General features: G+C 36.1%; 1 protein-coding gene and 1 long non-coding RNA gene across 2 annotated transcripts in view; one reads left to right on the top strand and one right to left on the bottom strand.

The window, feature by feature from the left end:
* The window catches only part of LOC122740784, a 26,406-nt gene extending 8,916 nt beyond the window's left edge, over positions 1–17,490 (top strand). Inside the window, exons 2-3 of the long non-coding RNA XR_006354773.1 lie at positions 177–249; positions 17,359–17,490. This is a non-coding gene — a long non-coding RNA (uncharacterized LOC122740784). The remainder of the gene's footprint in view (positions 1–176; positions 250–17,358) is intronic.
* Positions 1–17,651, bottom strand: part of GAN (gigaxonin) — an 89,075-nt gene that overhangs the window by 14,782 nt on the left and 56,642 nt on the right. The window contains exons 6-10 of the mRNA XM_043983482.1: positions 14,512–14,624; positions 10,331–10,480; positions 9,481–9,617; positions 5,015–5,143; positions 39–148 (exon numbers count right to left, since the gene is read on the bottom strand). Of these exons, the coding sequence (XP_043839417.1) occupies positions 39–148; positions 5,015–5,143; positions 9,481–9,617; positions 10,331–10,480; positions 14,512–14,624 (639 nt within the window). The remainder of the gene's footprint in view (positions 1–38; positions 149–5,014; positions 5,144–9,480; positions 9,618–10,330; positions 10,481–14,511; positions 14,625–17,651) is intronic.

Genomic DNA, 17,651 nt, shown 5'->3' with positions numbered 1-17,651 from the left:
AGGAATAGCCTCAACAAAATGCACTGTAACATTCTAACCTGTATCAAGATCTCCAATCACATAGATACTGGCCCCGATAGGAACAGCTCCATAAACAAAGGAAGAACTTGCTGGGATACATAAATTCTGGTCATTAAGATAAATCCATCTGAAAGAAAATGCATTTTTTTTTTTAGAAAAGTCAAAAGAAGAGGTATGACAGCCACACAGGTGTTGGAAAAGTCTAAGTACTACACAAGATTTGCCCAAGTAAGTTTCAAAAAATTATTGGTTAGATATTGAAGCCTTTCCAAAAAGTGTGCTGGATTCGAGAGATCATGTTAGACAACTTTAGATCTATTCTGATTCTAGATTTCAATGATTCTAACGGGAAAGGAGAAATAGACATTTCTACCCAACTTCACTTTCAAAACTTCATGATATGACATATTTGTCATAATTATACTCAAAATTTAAATATCACTTCTACACATTAAAATGAACAAATCACTTAAGTTTATTTCCCATCTCCTAAGCTAGGAATTTATCTTACCTGCAATGCTCTGGCCCCTCCTTCTCTTCTTGCCTAAATCCTATCTGTCCTCCAATGCCAACCTCAAGTCTCACTTGTTCTGTGAATTCAGTCAGTCAATAAATCAATATTTGTTTAGCACTTATTGTGCTAAGTACTTGGGGCAAAGGAACATAAAAAACAGTCCAAGCTCAGAGTCTAATGGGGAGACAAGATAAAGACAAGTATGTACAGACCAGTTATATAGAGAATAAATTGGAAATAATTAACAGAGGGAAGGCACTACAATTAAGAGGGGTTGGGGGGGCAGCTAGGTGGTGCAGTGGATAAAGCACTGGCCTTGGATTCAGGAGGACCTGAGTTCAAATCCAGTCTCAGACACTTGACACTTAACTAGCTGTGTGACCCTTGGCAAGTCACTTAACCCTCACTGCCCTGCAAAAAAAAAAAAAAAGAGGGGTTGGGAAAGGTTCATGTAAGAAGCAGGATTTTAGCTGGGACTTGATGCAAGGCAGGGAAACTAAGAAGCAGAGGTGAAGAGAAAGAGAATTCTACACAATGGGGGACAGGCCAAAAAAAATGCTCAGAATATACAGATGGAATGTTTTGTGGAGGAGCAGCAAGAAAGCCAGTGTCACTAGATCAAACAGTATGTTGGGGGATGAGGATAGGAGTAAAGTATAAAAAAAGGTGAGGGGGAGAAGATTATGAAGGGTTTTGAATGCTAAACAGAATTTTTTAGTTGATCTGGAGATGATGGGGAGTTTAAGAAGTAAGGGGGGGGAGGGGGCAGTTAGGTGGCGCAGTGGATAAAGCACCAGCCTTGGATTCAGGAGTACCCGGGTTCAAATCGGGCCTCAGACACTTGACACTTACTAGCTGTGTGACCCTGGGCAAGTCACTTAACCCCTGCTGCCCCACAAAAAAAAAAAAAGAAGTAAGGGGTGACATAGTCAGACCTGCACTTTAGGAAGACTGCTTTGACAGCTGAGGGTGGACTAGAATGGGTGAGAGACTTGAGGTAGGGAGACCAACTAACAGACTACTGAAGTAGTCCAGGTGTGAGCTGATGAGGGCCTACAAAGAAGGACAACCTGGAAGTAGAAATGGGGAGCAAAGAGCATTCCAACTCCCTCACCTTGACCAGTGAGTTGGGGAAAATGAGTTTAAGTGTCATAAGTGATGAAAAAAAAAGAGCCAGAGAGGCTGTGTTAAAAGGAAGGAATCAGGTCTCAGTGAGGGCCAGAAGACAAAAGGGTGGGAAAGGAAGAAATTTAGGTTGAAAGTAAGTTTGTTGTCTATGAAGCAGACATTCCAGAAAACAGGGTGGAAGGGGTATGTAACATTAGAGTGGGATGTTGTAGGGTATAGGGGAATGGGAACAAGGGATCAAACAGTATCGATGGAGTTTATCTCTTTTAGTGATTCAGAGCCTTTTCTTTTCATATTGCTATTGATAGCTTGGTTTTCTTCCTTTAAAAATTATTTGTTCATTTCCTTTAATTATTTATCAACTGAAGAATGGCTGTTACTCCAATAAATTTTATTCCTTGGAAATGAGACATCAGAGAAATTTGCTGCCAAGATTTCCCCCCAATTAAATGTTTCCCCTCTAATTTTAGTTGTATTGGGTTTATCAAAACTTCAAAAATTTATGTAAACAAAACTATCCATTTTATCTTCTGTGATCCTCTCCATCTCATTTGTCCATGAACTCTTCCCCTATCCTAAGATCCAAAAGAAAACTTCTTTCTTGCTCCTCTGATTTGTTTATGTAATGACCTTTTCTATCTTTTTTAAAAAAAAAACAAAAATAAAAACAAAACAAATTTATTTTTTAAAATTATTTTTAACATATGTTATTTTTAAGTTCTGGATTTTCTTCCTCCCTCCCACTCCTCTCCCATCCATTGAGAGAGTAAGCAATGCGATATTAATTGTACATGTGAAACCATGCAAAGCATATTTCCATATTAGTCATGCTGCAAAAAAAGCAAGAAGATGAAAAAATTATGTTTCAATCTGTGACCCTTTATAACTAAGTCGTGTATTGATTTGGAACTTAATTAATATATGGTGTCATAAAACCTAATTTCTGTAAGATAGCTTTCAAGTTTTTCCAGCAGTTTTGGGGAATGGTTGAACACATAATTATGAATGGAATAGAATACTAGTTGCTGTAAGAAAGATGTAAGGGATGGTTTCAGAGAAATCTGGGAGAACATTTATAAAATAATGCAGTTAAATCAGCAGAACAATTTACACTTTAACAACAACAATGTAAAAAACAACTGTGATATACTTAAGTACTCTAACCAACTATGATTTCAGGGGAATGATGATGCACAGCATGCTACTGACGCCTCAACAGAAAGGTGATGGACTCAAGAAAGCAGAAAGACATATATTTTTTGAAATGGCTGTGAGAAATATTTTTATTTTATTATATGTCAACTCTAAAATTCTAGTTCTAAAAGGTCAATAAAAAGAAAGATAGTAGAAAGCTACATCTTTTCTGATTGTTGAACAAAAAAAGCAGTATAAAAAGCAAAAAATGAAAACCATGCAAAGCTTCAAAAGGACCATGCCTTATTTAATCTTTTTATCTCTTCTAACACCTAGCATGCTTTTTATGGAAGTAAACTATGAAATAAGGTAAAAGCTAAAAATTTGTAAAAATAGTAGGAAAGAATAGTAATGAAAAGCATAACAAATGGCAGGAAACAAATATTTATAGCAGAGCTATTAATGAAACTGGTTAAATAAAAAATAAATCGGCACGCTAAGCACCTTCCTTGAAGGACCAGCCAGACTAAGCCATATGGCTGATCCTAAAAGCAAAGTGGTAGAGACATAAGCCTATCTGTCATGGATGGATATGGATCACATATATAGCTATTATATGAATTATATGGCCCCTCACTCTCAGGCAGCTACTTCATTAAAAAAAGTGTAAAATTTGAATTCTTTAATATGAATATAGCCTGCTGGCACTTAGGACACAAATTTTCTTTACATTATTCAATGCAAAAGGGGTCCAGAACCACATGACTACAATATCCTGTTATTGTTAGAAGGCAAGGCTATTACAATAAAAAATTATAATGGAGGAATATTGGGAGAGGCAAGAAGGAATTAACTGTGGGTGGTAAGAGCTGGTCAACATCGAGATAAAGATATGATAAAGCTCAATGTGTAAGAATGAGGAGTAATGACAAGAGTTTGCTGCAACAAGTAGAACCTTTAAGAATCTAGGTGAGGGGTTCTCATTCTGGGCTCGATGAACTTGTTTTTAAAAATATTTTTGTCATTGTATTTTAATCTGATTTCCTCTGTAATTGTATATATTTTATTTTATACACTTAAAAATATTCTAAAGGTCCCTAAGTTTCAACAGATTGCCAGAAGGGTCCAGATAAAAAGACAGATCAAAATTAAGATCCCTTGTTCTAGGTATGTAACAGCAATATTATGGATGCTACTGCAAGACCCTGTAGAAATTGCTGTATTAGATATGTTATCTACTTAATAGTGCACGAAAACTTGATTTACTATTGTTCATTACTGAAATTATCTTGTAAGTATTCAGGAAATGATCCAAATATCATTTTATACCTTTGGGTAGTAGAAGTTATCCTCTGGGTCTAAGGTATACTATGAGTTAAAAGCTCTTTTCAAATCCCCTAAAACATGTATAAGCCCTCTAACTAAAATAGTAATCTATTTCCCTTCCAATGTGGCTTCACAGTCATACTGGAGAAAAATGACTTAAAACTATTAAAATGAATTCTCACCCAAATTCATTTAGACTTTTGTACCTTTAACGAATGGTTCTGAAATAGCCACAATAACTTACTTTTGCCTTCACCTCCTAAGGATATGGAGTTCAATTTGGTGCTACAGCACCCCCTCCTGGTAAACTTTGAGATCAAAATAAAAATTGCTAATTAGTTCAGTCAGGTCCGACTCTTTGCAAAGATACTAGAGTGGTTTGCCATTTCCTTCTCCAGCTCATTTAATGAAGGAGGAAATAGAGGCAAACTGGGTTAAGTAACTTGCCCAGGGTCATCCAGTTAGTAATAGTCTCTCAGGCCAGATTTGAACTCAGGAAGATGAGTATTCCTGACTCCAGGCCTGGTACTCTATTCACTGTGCCACCCAGCTGCCCCTGAATATTTGTAGTCAGTGATAGTTTAAGTAAACAGACTATCTCTCTATATATATTAGAGACCTGTTAAGTGCAAGTACAGGCACTTACATTCTCTCAAAATAAAATACAAAAAGAAAACCATTTATTAAAGTCACAGAATAATTAACATTCTAAGATTATAATCTGGGCAAACCCCTAGATTTTATAGACAAGGACACCTGGGACCAGAGAAGTACCTGTCTTATCCAGTGTCACACAAGTAATGACAAAGTTGTTCTTCCAACTTCCAGTGTAGTGCCACCCTTTAATACTCTCATAAAGGATTATAGTCTAACCATGAATAGATGATTTACCTTTTGAATTCATCATGGTAGAATTCTGATTTGCATGTCACCATGTCACTGTTTTGATTTTCCTCACGACTTCTGACTCCACCAAATACATAGAGTTCCAAGGCAACTCCACAAGCCACAGCACCAAATCTGATAAGCCAAGAATAGTGTATTAAATACTAGACATACATATTGGTTTGTACAGTTATTTTATTTTAAGCTTCTAGCTTGCTCTAATTTTGTAAAGTGCTAAGTTTTCTGATGAACATAGTTATCCTTTTTTTGGGGTGCTTATTTACTGAATAAACACTATTCACATAGTTAATATTATAAAAAAAAATTATCAAAAATGTGACCTAAAGTTTACGTGATGGACTAAAACAAAATACAGAAAACACTTGAGTATAGTAAGAATTATTTTATCTTAAGTATTCAGAAAGTCAGAAACTACCCCTACTTTCAACTAATTTTTTGTTTATTGAATACTCGATGAACAAAGTATTATCCTAATAATATCAGTTTCTATTATTTTTGTTAGTTGTAAGTCTAATTAACATTATTAAATAAGGGTTATCTAAATATATGAGGAATGTGTGAGAGTTCACTTTTGCATTTTAAAGTGAAATCTGAGTAGGATCAAATAAGATAACATACAAAAAGTACTTTGGCAAACAAACTTTATAAATATTACCTATTATTATTATTACTATTACCATTAGAAAGAACTAGAGTTAAGAAGAATTTGAGGGTGTAAAGGATGGACTGTGGAATTAGTGCTAATATGATTAAAGCTTAACTTGTGAAAAGGGTTGAAAGAAATAGCCTAGAAGGGGGCAGGAGAATAAGGGCAATAGGAATAACAAAGAAGTTTACCTGATTTAAGTGAAGGGTAAAATAAGGGAAGAACAAGTGATCTATAGAGTACTACTCATATTGTTGTAGTTTCATACAAGGTTATGTGATGAAATAATGGGATTTAGCAGATACTCAAAGACCCACCTGGAGATTAATCTATACTGATTGAATCAAGTGAGAGTGATTGACTGCTGATTAAGCCTACTTCAAGTTAACTGGATTGTAATCACACCTGGCTAGCCCTTAAGAAGGTATTGTTCTTAAGAGGTGATACCATAGGTAAATTAGGAAAGAAAGGAATAGTCTACCTATCAGATCTTTGGAAAGGAAAACAGTTTTTGACCAAACAAGAGATAGAGTATATTATAAAATGCAAAATGGATGATTTTGATTACATTAAATTAAAAAATTTTTGTACAAACAGAAGCAATGCATCCAAAATTAGAAGGGAGGCAGAAATCTGGGAAATAATTTTTGAGGCCAGTACTTCTGATAAAGGCCTCATCTCTAAAATATATAGGGAACTAAATCAAATTTATAAGAACCCAAGTCATTCCCCAATTGAGAAATGGTCAAAGGATATGAACAGGCAGTTTTCTGATGAAGAAACCAAAGCTATCTATTCCCATATGAAAAAATGCTCTAAATCTCTAATGATTAGAGAGATGCAAATAAAAACAACTCTGAGGTACCACCTGACACCTATCAGATTGGCTAAAATGACAAAAAAAGAAAAATAATAAATGTTGGAGAAGCTGTGGGAAAATTGGAACACTAATCCACTGTTGGTGGAGCTGTGAGCAGATCCAACCATTCTGGAGAGCAATTTGGAATTATGCCCAAAGGGCAATAAAGCTGTGCATACCCTTTGACCCAGCAATACCACTTTTGGGTCTTTTTCCCAAAGAAATCATGGAAAGGGGAAAGGGACCCACATGTACAAAAATATTTATAGCTGCTCTTTACGTGGTGGCAAGGAATTGGAAGTTGAGGGGGTGCTCATCAACTGGGGAATGGCTGGACAAGTTGTGGTATATGAATACAATGGAATACTATTGTGCTGTAAGAAATGATGAGCAGGAGGAGTTCAGAGAAACCTGGAGGGTCTCACGTGAGCTGATGATGAGTGAGATGAGCAGAACCAGAAGAACATTGTACACAGTATCATCAACATTGAGTGTTGACCTACTGTGATGGACTATATTCTTCTCACTAATGCAATGGCACAGAAGAGTTCCAGGGAACTCATGATAGAAGAGGATCTCCAAATCCAAGAAAAAAAAAATAGAACTGCGGAGTATAGATGCTGAATGAACCATACTATTTCTTTTGTTTTTGATGCTGTTGTTTTTTTCTATTTTGAGGTTTTTCATCATTGCTCTGATTTTTTCTCTTATAACATGACTAATGCAGAAATAGGATTAATGTTATTATGTATATATATGTATATATGTATATGTATATATATATATATATATATATATATATATAAAACAACTATATCAGATTACCTGCTGTCTAGGGAAGGGGGGAGGGAGGGAGAAAAATCTGAAATTGTAAAGCTTGTATAAACAAAAGTTGAGAACTATCTTTACATGTAACGGAAAAAAATAAAATACTTTATTAATTAAAAAAAAAAAAGAAGGTATTGTTCTCAGAAATTAGACTGGGAACTCAACTTGAGAACACCTTCAAAGCCAATGGATTTGGATGACGCCAACCAATCAGCTTGAAGCAGTGTGTAAGGACCGCCTCTGTTCCAGACCTATAAAAAGCTTCCACAATCAGCTTGCTAGAGAGTTCCTGATTAAAGCAGGCTCCTGGAGGAGGACTTCAGGAAGAACCCAACCAGGCTGGAACTCTAGGCTAGGTAGGACTTCTTTTTCTTAACTTTCTGAACTCCTTGTAAATATCTGTATGCTTTAATAAATGTTTAATGCCCAAAGACTGGTACTGAAGCTTTTTAATTCAAGGCAACCACAATTTAGATTTTAAACATCACAGTTAGCAAAGACTTAAAGATTATCTATTCCACATAGAACTTTATATCATTTAAGATATTACAAGAAATGGTCTTTCCTTAATAGATAATAAAGGAGAAGCCTTTTTTTTTTGGCAGCGCAATGAGGGTTAAGTGACTTGCCCAGGGTCACAAAGCTAGTAAGTGTCAAGTGTCTGAGGTCAGATTTGAACTCAGGTCCTCCAGAATCCAGGGCCAGTGCTTTATCCACTGTGCCACCTACCTGCCCTTAATAAAGGAGAATGTTATTAGCAACTTGCTTTAGTAGCAATGATACTCAGTTTTTTTCTAACCCAATTTATTTATGTTTTTAAAAACTTGGGGCAGCTAGGTGGCGCAGTGGATAGAGCACCGGCCCTGGAGTCAGGAGTACCTGAGTTCAAATCCGGCCTCAGACACTTAACACACACTTACTAGCGGTGTGACCCAGGGCAAGTCACTTAACCCCAATTGCCTCACTAAAAACAAAACAAAACAAAACAAAAAAACCCCAAAACTTAAAAAAACATTTTTTCTAATTCTCTTCTCAGGGAATGTTGAAAATTGATCACTTTTTTTCACATAAATCTTTTGGAAATCTACATACTTAAAAGAGTTACGTCTTTACTATCATTTCTCTCTAGATTCTTTCCCTTTTAAAAATGGTCTTGGTTATTCTATCCTCTATTCTTTCCACTTTTCCTAATATGTAATGCTATATTTAGAAACTTACTCATAGGTGATTACTTCACAATTCTCACACGTTAAATATGACTTTCTTTAAAATAACCATTCACATTAGTCTCTAGTCTCTTCCCTGTGTGTAATGTAAAATTCTAAATGTTGGTTCTAATCTGTTCCCCCAGTTTTGGGGGAAACTGACTAAAATCACTGATAAAACGAGTTTAGGTTTTTAAGGGTTTATTGAAAGATAGAATAAGAAAGATTGAGAACAGAATTCCTACAGCTCTGGCAATCCTATCTTTCCTCAATTTTCCTGTGAAGTCCTCTGCTGCTGCCACCACCACCATGGTGAAGTCAGGAACCCAAAAGAGACAGAGCTCTCCGTGCAGGCCCTCCTTCCTTCCTCCTTCCTGTCCCCTCCCAGAAAATGGGAGGCTCCTCAAGTCGATTGGCTGGTAGCCTTGATAGACAGTACCCATGAGCAAACGTCACTTCTTGACGCCAAGGAAAAGCCGCATGGCATTCTCCTCATGGTGGAGCTTTCCTATAGTAAGTCTCCAGTAGGTGGCGTCATTCCAATCATTACACCTGGCTAGCTTACTTTCCCTTTCTTCTGCCATATGCACTTATTACATTCACTATCTTATATATACGGGTCTATAAAAATAATGAAGAAAGAAATGGTTCCAAATTCTTATGTAATCAATGGCATACTTTAATTCTATAGGAAATATCTTAATTCTATTTTTTAAAAACAAAAACAAAAAAATCTATCCACAGAAATGGAATATAAGATAGACAAGATAGTCTTAACACAAAAATATGCCTTGATTAGAATTCTTTTAAAATGACTAACAAAACAAACTCTAAGATACTGTAAAACTTAATTTTATTTACTAAACAAATAAGTTTTCAAAAAACAAAACAAAACACCCAACCATATGCATACCTCTTTTCTTTTAATGGACAAATAGCAGTCCATTGCTGGGTCCTAGGATCATAACACTCCACAGACTCAAAGAGTTTTCCATATGATCCTCCCCCCATTGCATAGATTTTCTTTTTCATAGCTGCATAGCAGCCAATCTAAAAAATCAAATTAAAAAAAAAATTCACTATTAAATGTAATACTTGCCAATTTAAAATGCTCTATCAGAAAGGACCCATTTCAGAAATGTAGCAGTTTCAAAAAGTAAAGCGATTACTATCTTCATCATTAAAATTCAATGATTTGAAGAGAAAGTAAGATTCAAGAAGTAATGTATATAATTTTGATCCTCAGAGAGAGAAGAGGATCAAGTATTCTACTTGAATACTTGCCTAAAACAGTCGCATCTAACACACAGGCACAGACACACAGACACATAGCCATCATCCTGGAACATAGCACAAGTGAACACCAATGGATATACATTATCATATGTAAAAATTAAGGATTTAAATGAGTCACTGAGTTTACTTAGAATATACTTGCTGTGTAATTGTGGCATTCTAGATGTAAAAAACTTAATTTCCTTCAGTACCTTTCTCCCTAAGAAAAGAACCATGTCCACATTTGGTTACTAAATGTAAATATAGAGAAAGTTTAATGTCTTACGTAGCTGAAACTCTGAAAGAAACAGTCTTCTATTTTGGTTTATACCTATTAAAACCTGAGGTTGGATTCCTATAGGAAAAGGCTTCCTCTAAAAGCTATGTCAAAAGACTTATCTAGAGATGAAGAAATATGAATTTGTCACAGAAGCAGAGACTTCAGAGAAAATAGTTGAACAGTGCTTAATGCAAGGTATAGTTTTTACCTTTCTAACCATGGTCAAATCAGGCTGTTTTGTCCAGGTTTTAGAATATATATCATAACATTCCATGGAAATCAGCTCTTTCTCACCATCTTCACCACCTAAAACGTATAGCATTCCATCTATCTCCACAATTCCAAAAGTTTGTCTTGCCTAAAAGGACACCAAAGAATAATTTTACTTTCAAAATTAGCCATATAATTGTGAATCATATACTCAGAGCATTATAGTATAACAGAACAGGGATTGGTCTTAATGTAAAAAAAAAAGAAAAAAAAAGAGTCCGGTTTGAAACCCATCTCCAAAAGCTTAGTAGTTGTGTGACCATGGGCAAGTCACAACCTCTCTGAAAGCTGTTTCTTCATATGTAAAATGGGTAAAAAAATTACCTGTAGAATTTACCTCAGAGCTGTGGCCTGGAACAAATGAGATTATGTATATAAAAGCACTATATAAAGGTCATCAGGTATTGTTATAAGCTCAGAAAACTGATGATGAAAGTTAATAATCACACTGAATGTAACATCACAGCTTTAATTTTATTCTGTCACAATGAGGGAGTATCAGGGTCAGAAGTCAGAATTCATTTTCCATTACTATTTTCTTCTATGAAATCCTCTAAACTATTTCTAATTCCTTTGAATCTAAGGGTCTATTTTATTGACAGACAATCTCAGAGGAAGAAAGAGTCTCAGAGTTCATCTAGTTCAAGCTGTACTTAAATAGAAATCTTCTCTACAACATCCCAATAAGAAGTCATCTGATCTCTGTCATAAAACTTCTAGTAAAGGGAAACCCACCACCAACACCACCAAGGGCAGCTTATTCCATTTTTGGACAGCTATTTTATTTGAAACTTTTCTTTATATTCAACCTAAATCTGCCTCTCTCAAGGTTACAGATTAAGAGGTGGTAAGTATAGCACTATATATATATATATATATATATATATATATATATATATATATATATATATATATATATCTCAAGAGTGCAGAAACAAAAAACCTAATAGTAATTGCAGTTAATTAGCCATGGCCAAACGATGGCATACAGTTCTGGGTGCCACATTTCAGAAAGCCTTTGACAAATGGAAACTGTCCATAGGGAGTCAACTAGGATGTGAAGGGACTCAAACTCTGCCATTTAAGAAATGATTAAAAGACATGGAAATGTTTAGTATGAAGAGAAGACTTTGGAGAGTGGGATTAGGAGAATGGTGATATTATTGTTATATTATGTATTAAATATACTGCTATATTAAAACATCTCTAGATCTATCATGGAGAAGAGGAATTAAATTTGCTTTCTTGGTCTTAGCTCTGCTACCTGAGGAAGAGGTTAAAGAGTCAAATTTCACTTCAATATAAGGAAAAGAATTCTTAACAATTACAGCTGGTCCTTCTGGAAAGCAATTTTGACATGCCTCAAAAGTTACTACACTGTGCATACCATTTGGACCCAGCTATATCACTACTACCAAAAAGAGAGGAAAAACATCCATATGTACAAAAATATTTATAGCAGCTCTTTTTGTAGTGACAAAGAACTGAAAACTAAGAGGGTGCCCATCAGTTTAGGAATGGTTGAACAAATTATACTATATATAGTGGAATGCTTTTGTACTATAAGTAATGATGAAAGGGATAGTTTCAAAGAAACCTGGGAAGACTCGTGTGAAGAGTGAAATGAGCAGAATAAGAGAACAGTTTATACTATAATAACAACACAGTGAAGACAAACAACTTTGAAACACTTATGAACTTTAATCAATGCAATAATTAATCACAATTCCAAAAGAAGCATGTTATTCGAAGCAATGCATCCAAAATTGGAAGGGAGGCAGAAATCTGGGAAACAATTTTTGAGGCCAGTGCTTCTGATAAAGGCCTCATCTCTAAAATATATAGGGAACTAAATCAAATTTATAAGAATCCAAGTCATTCCCCAATTGAGAAATGGTCAAAGGATATGAACAGGCAGTTTTCTGATGAAGAAACCAAAGCTATCTATTCCCATATGAAAAAATGCTCTAAATCTCTAATGATTAGAGAGATACAAATAAAAACAACTCTGAGGTACCACCTGACACCTATCAGATTGGCTAAAATGACAAAAAAGGAAGATAATGAATGTTGGAGAGGCTGTGGGAAAATTGGAACACTAATCCACTGTTGGTGGAGCTGTGAGCTGATCCAACCATTCTGGAGAGCAATTTGGAATTATGCCCAAAGGGCTATAAAGCTATGCATACCCTTTGACCCAGCAATTCCACTTTTAGGTCTTTTGCCCAAAGAAATCATGGAAGGGGGAAAGGGACCCACATGTACAAAAATATTTATAGCTGCTCTTTACGTGGTAGCAAGGAATTGGAAGTTGAGGGGGTGCCCATCAATTGGGGAATGGCTGGACAAGTTGTGGTATATGAATACAATGGAATACTATTGTGCTGTAAGAAATGATGAGCAGGAAGAGTTCAGAGAAACCTGGAGGGTCTTACGTGAGCTGATGATGAGTGAGATGAGCAGAACCAGAAGAACATTGTACACAGTATCATCAACATTGAGTGATGACCTACTGTGATGGACTATATTCTTCTCACCAATGCAATGGTACAGAAGAGTTCCAGGGAACTCATGATAGAAGAGGATCTCCAAATCCAAGAAAAAAAAAGAAAGAAAGAACTGTGGAGTATAGATGCTGATCGAACCATATTATTTCTTTTGTTTTGGGTGCTGTTGTTATTTTTTTCTATTTTAAGGTTTTGCATCACTGCTCTGATTCTTTCTCTTGTAACAGGATTAATGCAGAAATAGGATTAATGTTATTATGTGTATATATATGTGTGTGTATATATCTATATCTATATGTATAGAGATATATAGATATAACCTATATCAGATTACCTGCTGTCTAGGGGAGGGGGGAGGGAGGGAGAAAAATCTGAAATTGTAAAGCTTGTATAAACAAAAGTTGAGAACTATCTTTACATGTAACAGAAAAAATAAAATACCTTATACATAAAAAAAAAAGAAATAAACTGAGCAGCAGGATTCAGACTAAAAAAAAAAAAAAAGCATGTTATTCATCTCCAGAGGAGTTATGGACTCAAGAGGCAGAAAGAAACACACATTGTTAGATATTACGAATGTGAAAATTTGTTTCACTTGGCTATAAATAGTTGATTTTTTTTTCTTTTTCAACTGGGATGAGGGAGAGAAAAGATTTTTATTTGAAAAAATAAAATAAAATAATTAGAGCTGTTCAAAAATGGAATGACTTATCACTGAAGGTTAAGTGGACTCTGACCAATTAGGCATGTTGTAGAAAAGACTGACACTCCAGGTATGTGTTGGAAGCTATGGTCCCTTTTCAGTTCTATGATTCTATGATTTATTACAGACAGATGGGGACTCAAGTGCAATGGTTTCTCTAGGGAACATGATTAAGTATTAATCTTGGAAAATTCACTAGTTGAGTCAGAAAGTAGGGTTATAAAGCCAGAGTTTTGACATTATTACTACCAACTTAGTGAAAGAAACTTTGCAAGCTGATTTGTTAGAAAGAGCTATGTTCAGGGGCAGCTAGGTGGCACAGTGGATAAAGCACTGGCCCTGGATTCAGGAGGACCTGAGTTCAAATCCGGCTTCAGACACTTAACACTAGTTGTGTGGCCTTGGGCAAGTCACTTAACCCTTATTGCCCTACGCAAAAAAAAAGAAAAAGAAAAGAAAGAGCTATGTTCATAGGTACTGACAAGACCTAAGAGAGGCACTGGTAAGGACTACACTCAGGTTCTTGTGGCTCGAGTACTGGACTTAAAGTCAGGAACGCCTGAGGTTCAATCCCACTCTCTTGACACTTAGTGACTATTGGTAAGTCATTTAGCCCTTCTTTACTCAGTTTCCTTATCTGTAAAATGGGGATAATACTTATAGTACCTACCTAATAGAGTTGCTATAAGGCTTAAAAGAAATAATTTATGAAGAGTGGCTTACTAAACTTTAAGTGTTAAATAAATGTCAGGTATAATTTCCCACTGAATTGATAGGGAATTAATTGGTGGTAGCAGGAGCCCTGAGGCTTTGTTAGCTAGGCTTTTGCTTGCTTATTACTGTTGTACAGGGAAAGAAAGGCTATAGGAAAAATTCATTGAGAAATAGAGGTTTTTTTTTTTTTTTTACCTCATTCATTGGTGGTAATGCACTCCATGAATTAGAATCTGGATCATATTTTTCACCTGAGCTCAGGATCTTCTTATTTTCATCTTGGCCCCCAAATACAAACAAAAATCCTTCTGTAAAATCAAAATAGAAGACTCAAAATATAGATGTTTGATAAAAATTTGGAACCTAAATCTTCCAATAACATCTTTTGATCTTAGTACTAGCCAACATAACTTTAACAAAAAGTATATTTCTTATATGGACAATCACATACCTCCATATATGTATTACTGACTGAAGCTGGAGAAAAATCACAAAAGTGAGGTTGACTGGGTCCACTACAAATTTGTTAGGTAACCTCAACTGGACTCTCACTATGGCAAGACAATCCTTTTATACCTCTGTGACTCGCTATTCCACCCACCACAGCTGCTCTTCTCAGTCTTTTTGTCTCTCCTCAAACCTCCCAAGGTCTCCCCTATCCACACCCTCTCAGCTGAGAACCTTACCTCATATTTTACTGAAAAAATTGAAGCCATTTGCTGAGAGCTCCCTTTTCCTCATCTCACATCAATCAGATATCTTCTGCCACTATCTCTGCCTTCACCCCTGTGTCATAAGAAGAGGTGGCACTTCTTACTAAGACAAACCTCTCTACATTCACAAGTGAATCCCATGTTCTCTAAAAAGTTCTCCTTATCATCCCCATTCTCTCACTTATCTTTGATCTCTCCCTGTCTATTGGCTACTTCCTTACTGTCTACAAACATGCCCATGTCACACCATCCTCAAAAAACCCTCACTTGATTCATCCAGACCTGATAGCTATCATCCTATCTATCTTCTTCATTTTGTGACCAAACTCCTTGAGAAGGCTGTCTACTGTATGCGTCTCCACTTTTTCCCCTCTCACTTGTTTCTTAATACTCTTCTATCTTGCTTCTGCTCCTATCTGAAAACTCTTTTAATCTCCTTTGTTGGATCTTCTTCCAGGTCAGGCTGACACAAAGCCTACTACTACTAAAGATGGGTGTTCTTCAGGGCTCTATCCTGGGTACTTTTATCTTTCCCCTCTATATTTTTTCACTGGGTGATTTCATCAGTTCCCATAATTTTGACTATCATCTCTATACTGATTGATGATTCTCAAATTTACTTACCTAGCTCTAATCTCTACTGACCTCTGGTCTTCCATCTCCAATTGTCTACTGGACCTCTCAAAGTGGATATGCTGTAGACATCTTAAACTCAAACATGTCCAAAACTGAACTCATCTTTTCTTCCAAATTCTACCACTTTCCCAACTTTCTCATTAATAACAAATGTACCACCATCCTCCCAGTCACTCAGACTTGCAACCAAGGTGTTAAACTCACCTCCCCATAGCCAATCTGTTGCCAAGGCTTACCAATTTTACCCTTGTAACATCTCTCCAATCTACATCCCTTTCTCTCCTCTGACACTCCCACCACTCTTGGTGTAGGCCCTCATCACCTCATATCAGCGTTATTACAACAGTCTCTTGGTTGCCTGGCAACATCAAGTTTCTCTCTACTATAGTCCATCCTCAGTTCAGCTGTTAAAGTAAAAAGCACAAGTCTGATCATCCCATGCTCATCCCCTAGAAATGAGTTCTTTCTTAACATCTTCACCACCTAAAATGTATAGCAGTCCCCCCACCCTACCCAATAAACTCTAGTGGCTATCACCTTCAAAATTAAATATAAAATCCTGTTTGGCATTTAAAGTCCTTCATAACCTTTTCCCCTCACTTTTGCAGGCTCTTTTTTTTTTTGTGAGACAATTGGGATTCAGTGACTTGCCGAGGGTCACACAGCTAGTAAGTGTAAAGTGTCTGAGGCCAGATTTGAGCTTAGATCCTCCTGAATCCAGGGCAGGTGCTCTATCCATTGCGCCACCAAGCTGCCCCATTTTTGTAGTCTTCTTACATCTTACATGCCCCACCCTGGTACTCCAGTGACACTGGCTACCTTGCTGCTCTTTCCAAGACTCTTTGTACTCATGGAATTTTCTTTGTCAGTCCCCAATATCTGGAATGCCTTTTCTCATTTCTGCCTTCTAACTTTCTTTAAGTTTTAGCTAAAATCCCACCTTCTACAAGAAGCTTTTGCTCATCTCCCTTAATTTTACTGACTTTCCTTTTGATTATCTCCAATCTCTCCTGCAAAAATCTTGCTCAGAGTTTTTTGCATGTCATCTCCTCAATTAGACTGCTAATTCCTTGACAATAGGAACTATCTTTTGCCTTTCATATCTCTAGCACAGTGCCTCACATATAATAAGTGCTTAACAAATGCTTACTGACTGACAATCAACAAGGATCTACACTCTGGCTCCCTAAGTCTTCAACATTACCATTTCCTTTTCCAATTGCTGATCATTTCAGTAGCCATCAAAGCCTAGAGATGTAGATCAAGATTCAAATGCATACCACTAAGCACTCAAGAGCAGTGGTTCTCAAACCTTTGATTCAGGACTCCTTTAGATTCTTAAAAAATTATTCAGGACCCCTCAAAGAGCTTTTGTTTATATGGCCTGCATATCTATCAATATTTACCATTTTAGAAATTTAAAAATGTCTTTGTGTTATCATGAAAAGAGTTTTGACCTCATGAACCTCCAGAAAGGGTCTCATCAGGGATCCCCATATCACATTTTGAGAACTACTGTTCTAGAGAATATTACTTCACTTGTATCTTCCCCCTATCTCTACTCATGATGCTAAATTTCTTTCATGAATATCTGTTTCATTTTTTCCAAATTATAGACATTATACTCTTATCTTTAAGGTATAACCTATGTTTTGTCCTAACTTGCTATGTTCTCTCCTCTTTCATCTTTTAGACAGTTCCTACAAAACCAACTCCTCCAGGAAACCATCTCTAATTTATAGAGGAATGATGTCAGGAACCTCTGTCAGGACAAGAAGATAGTGTCATAGATATAAAGCTTGAGGGAGAATGTACCATTACGATCCTTCTATTTCAAATCAGTAAGTATTTGTTAAGTGACTATATGCCAGGCACTTAAGCTGTTCAAAAATCAAGTTGGTATGGAGAAAATGACCAAGGAAACAAGTCTCTTTTTGTTATTGTTACTCCAAAGTTTCCAAGGCCTTCAGTGTCAAGATTTCAATA

This window comes from Dromiciops gliroides, chromosome 2 (assembly GCF_019393635.1).
Source record: "Dromiciops gliroides isolate mDroGli1 chromosome 2, mDroGli1.pri, whole genome shotgun sequence".
Classification (NCBI taxonomy): Eukaryota; Metazoa; Chordata; class Mammalia; order Microbiotheria; family Microbiotheriidae; genus Dromiciops; species Dromiciops gliroides.
The sequence above is the reverse complement of the archived record's forward strand: the minus strand, read 5'-3'. Positions and strand labels throughout refer to the sequence as shown.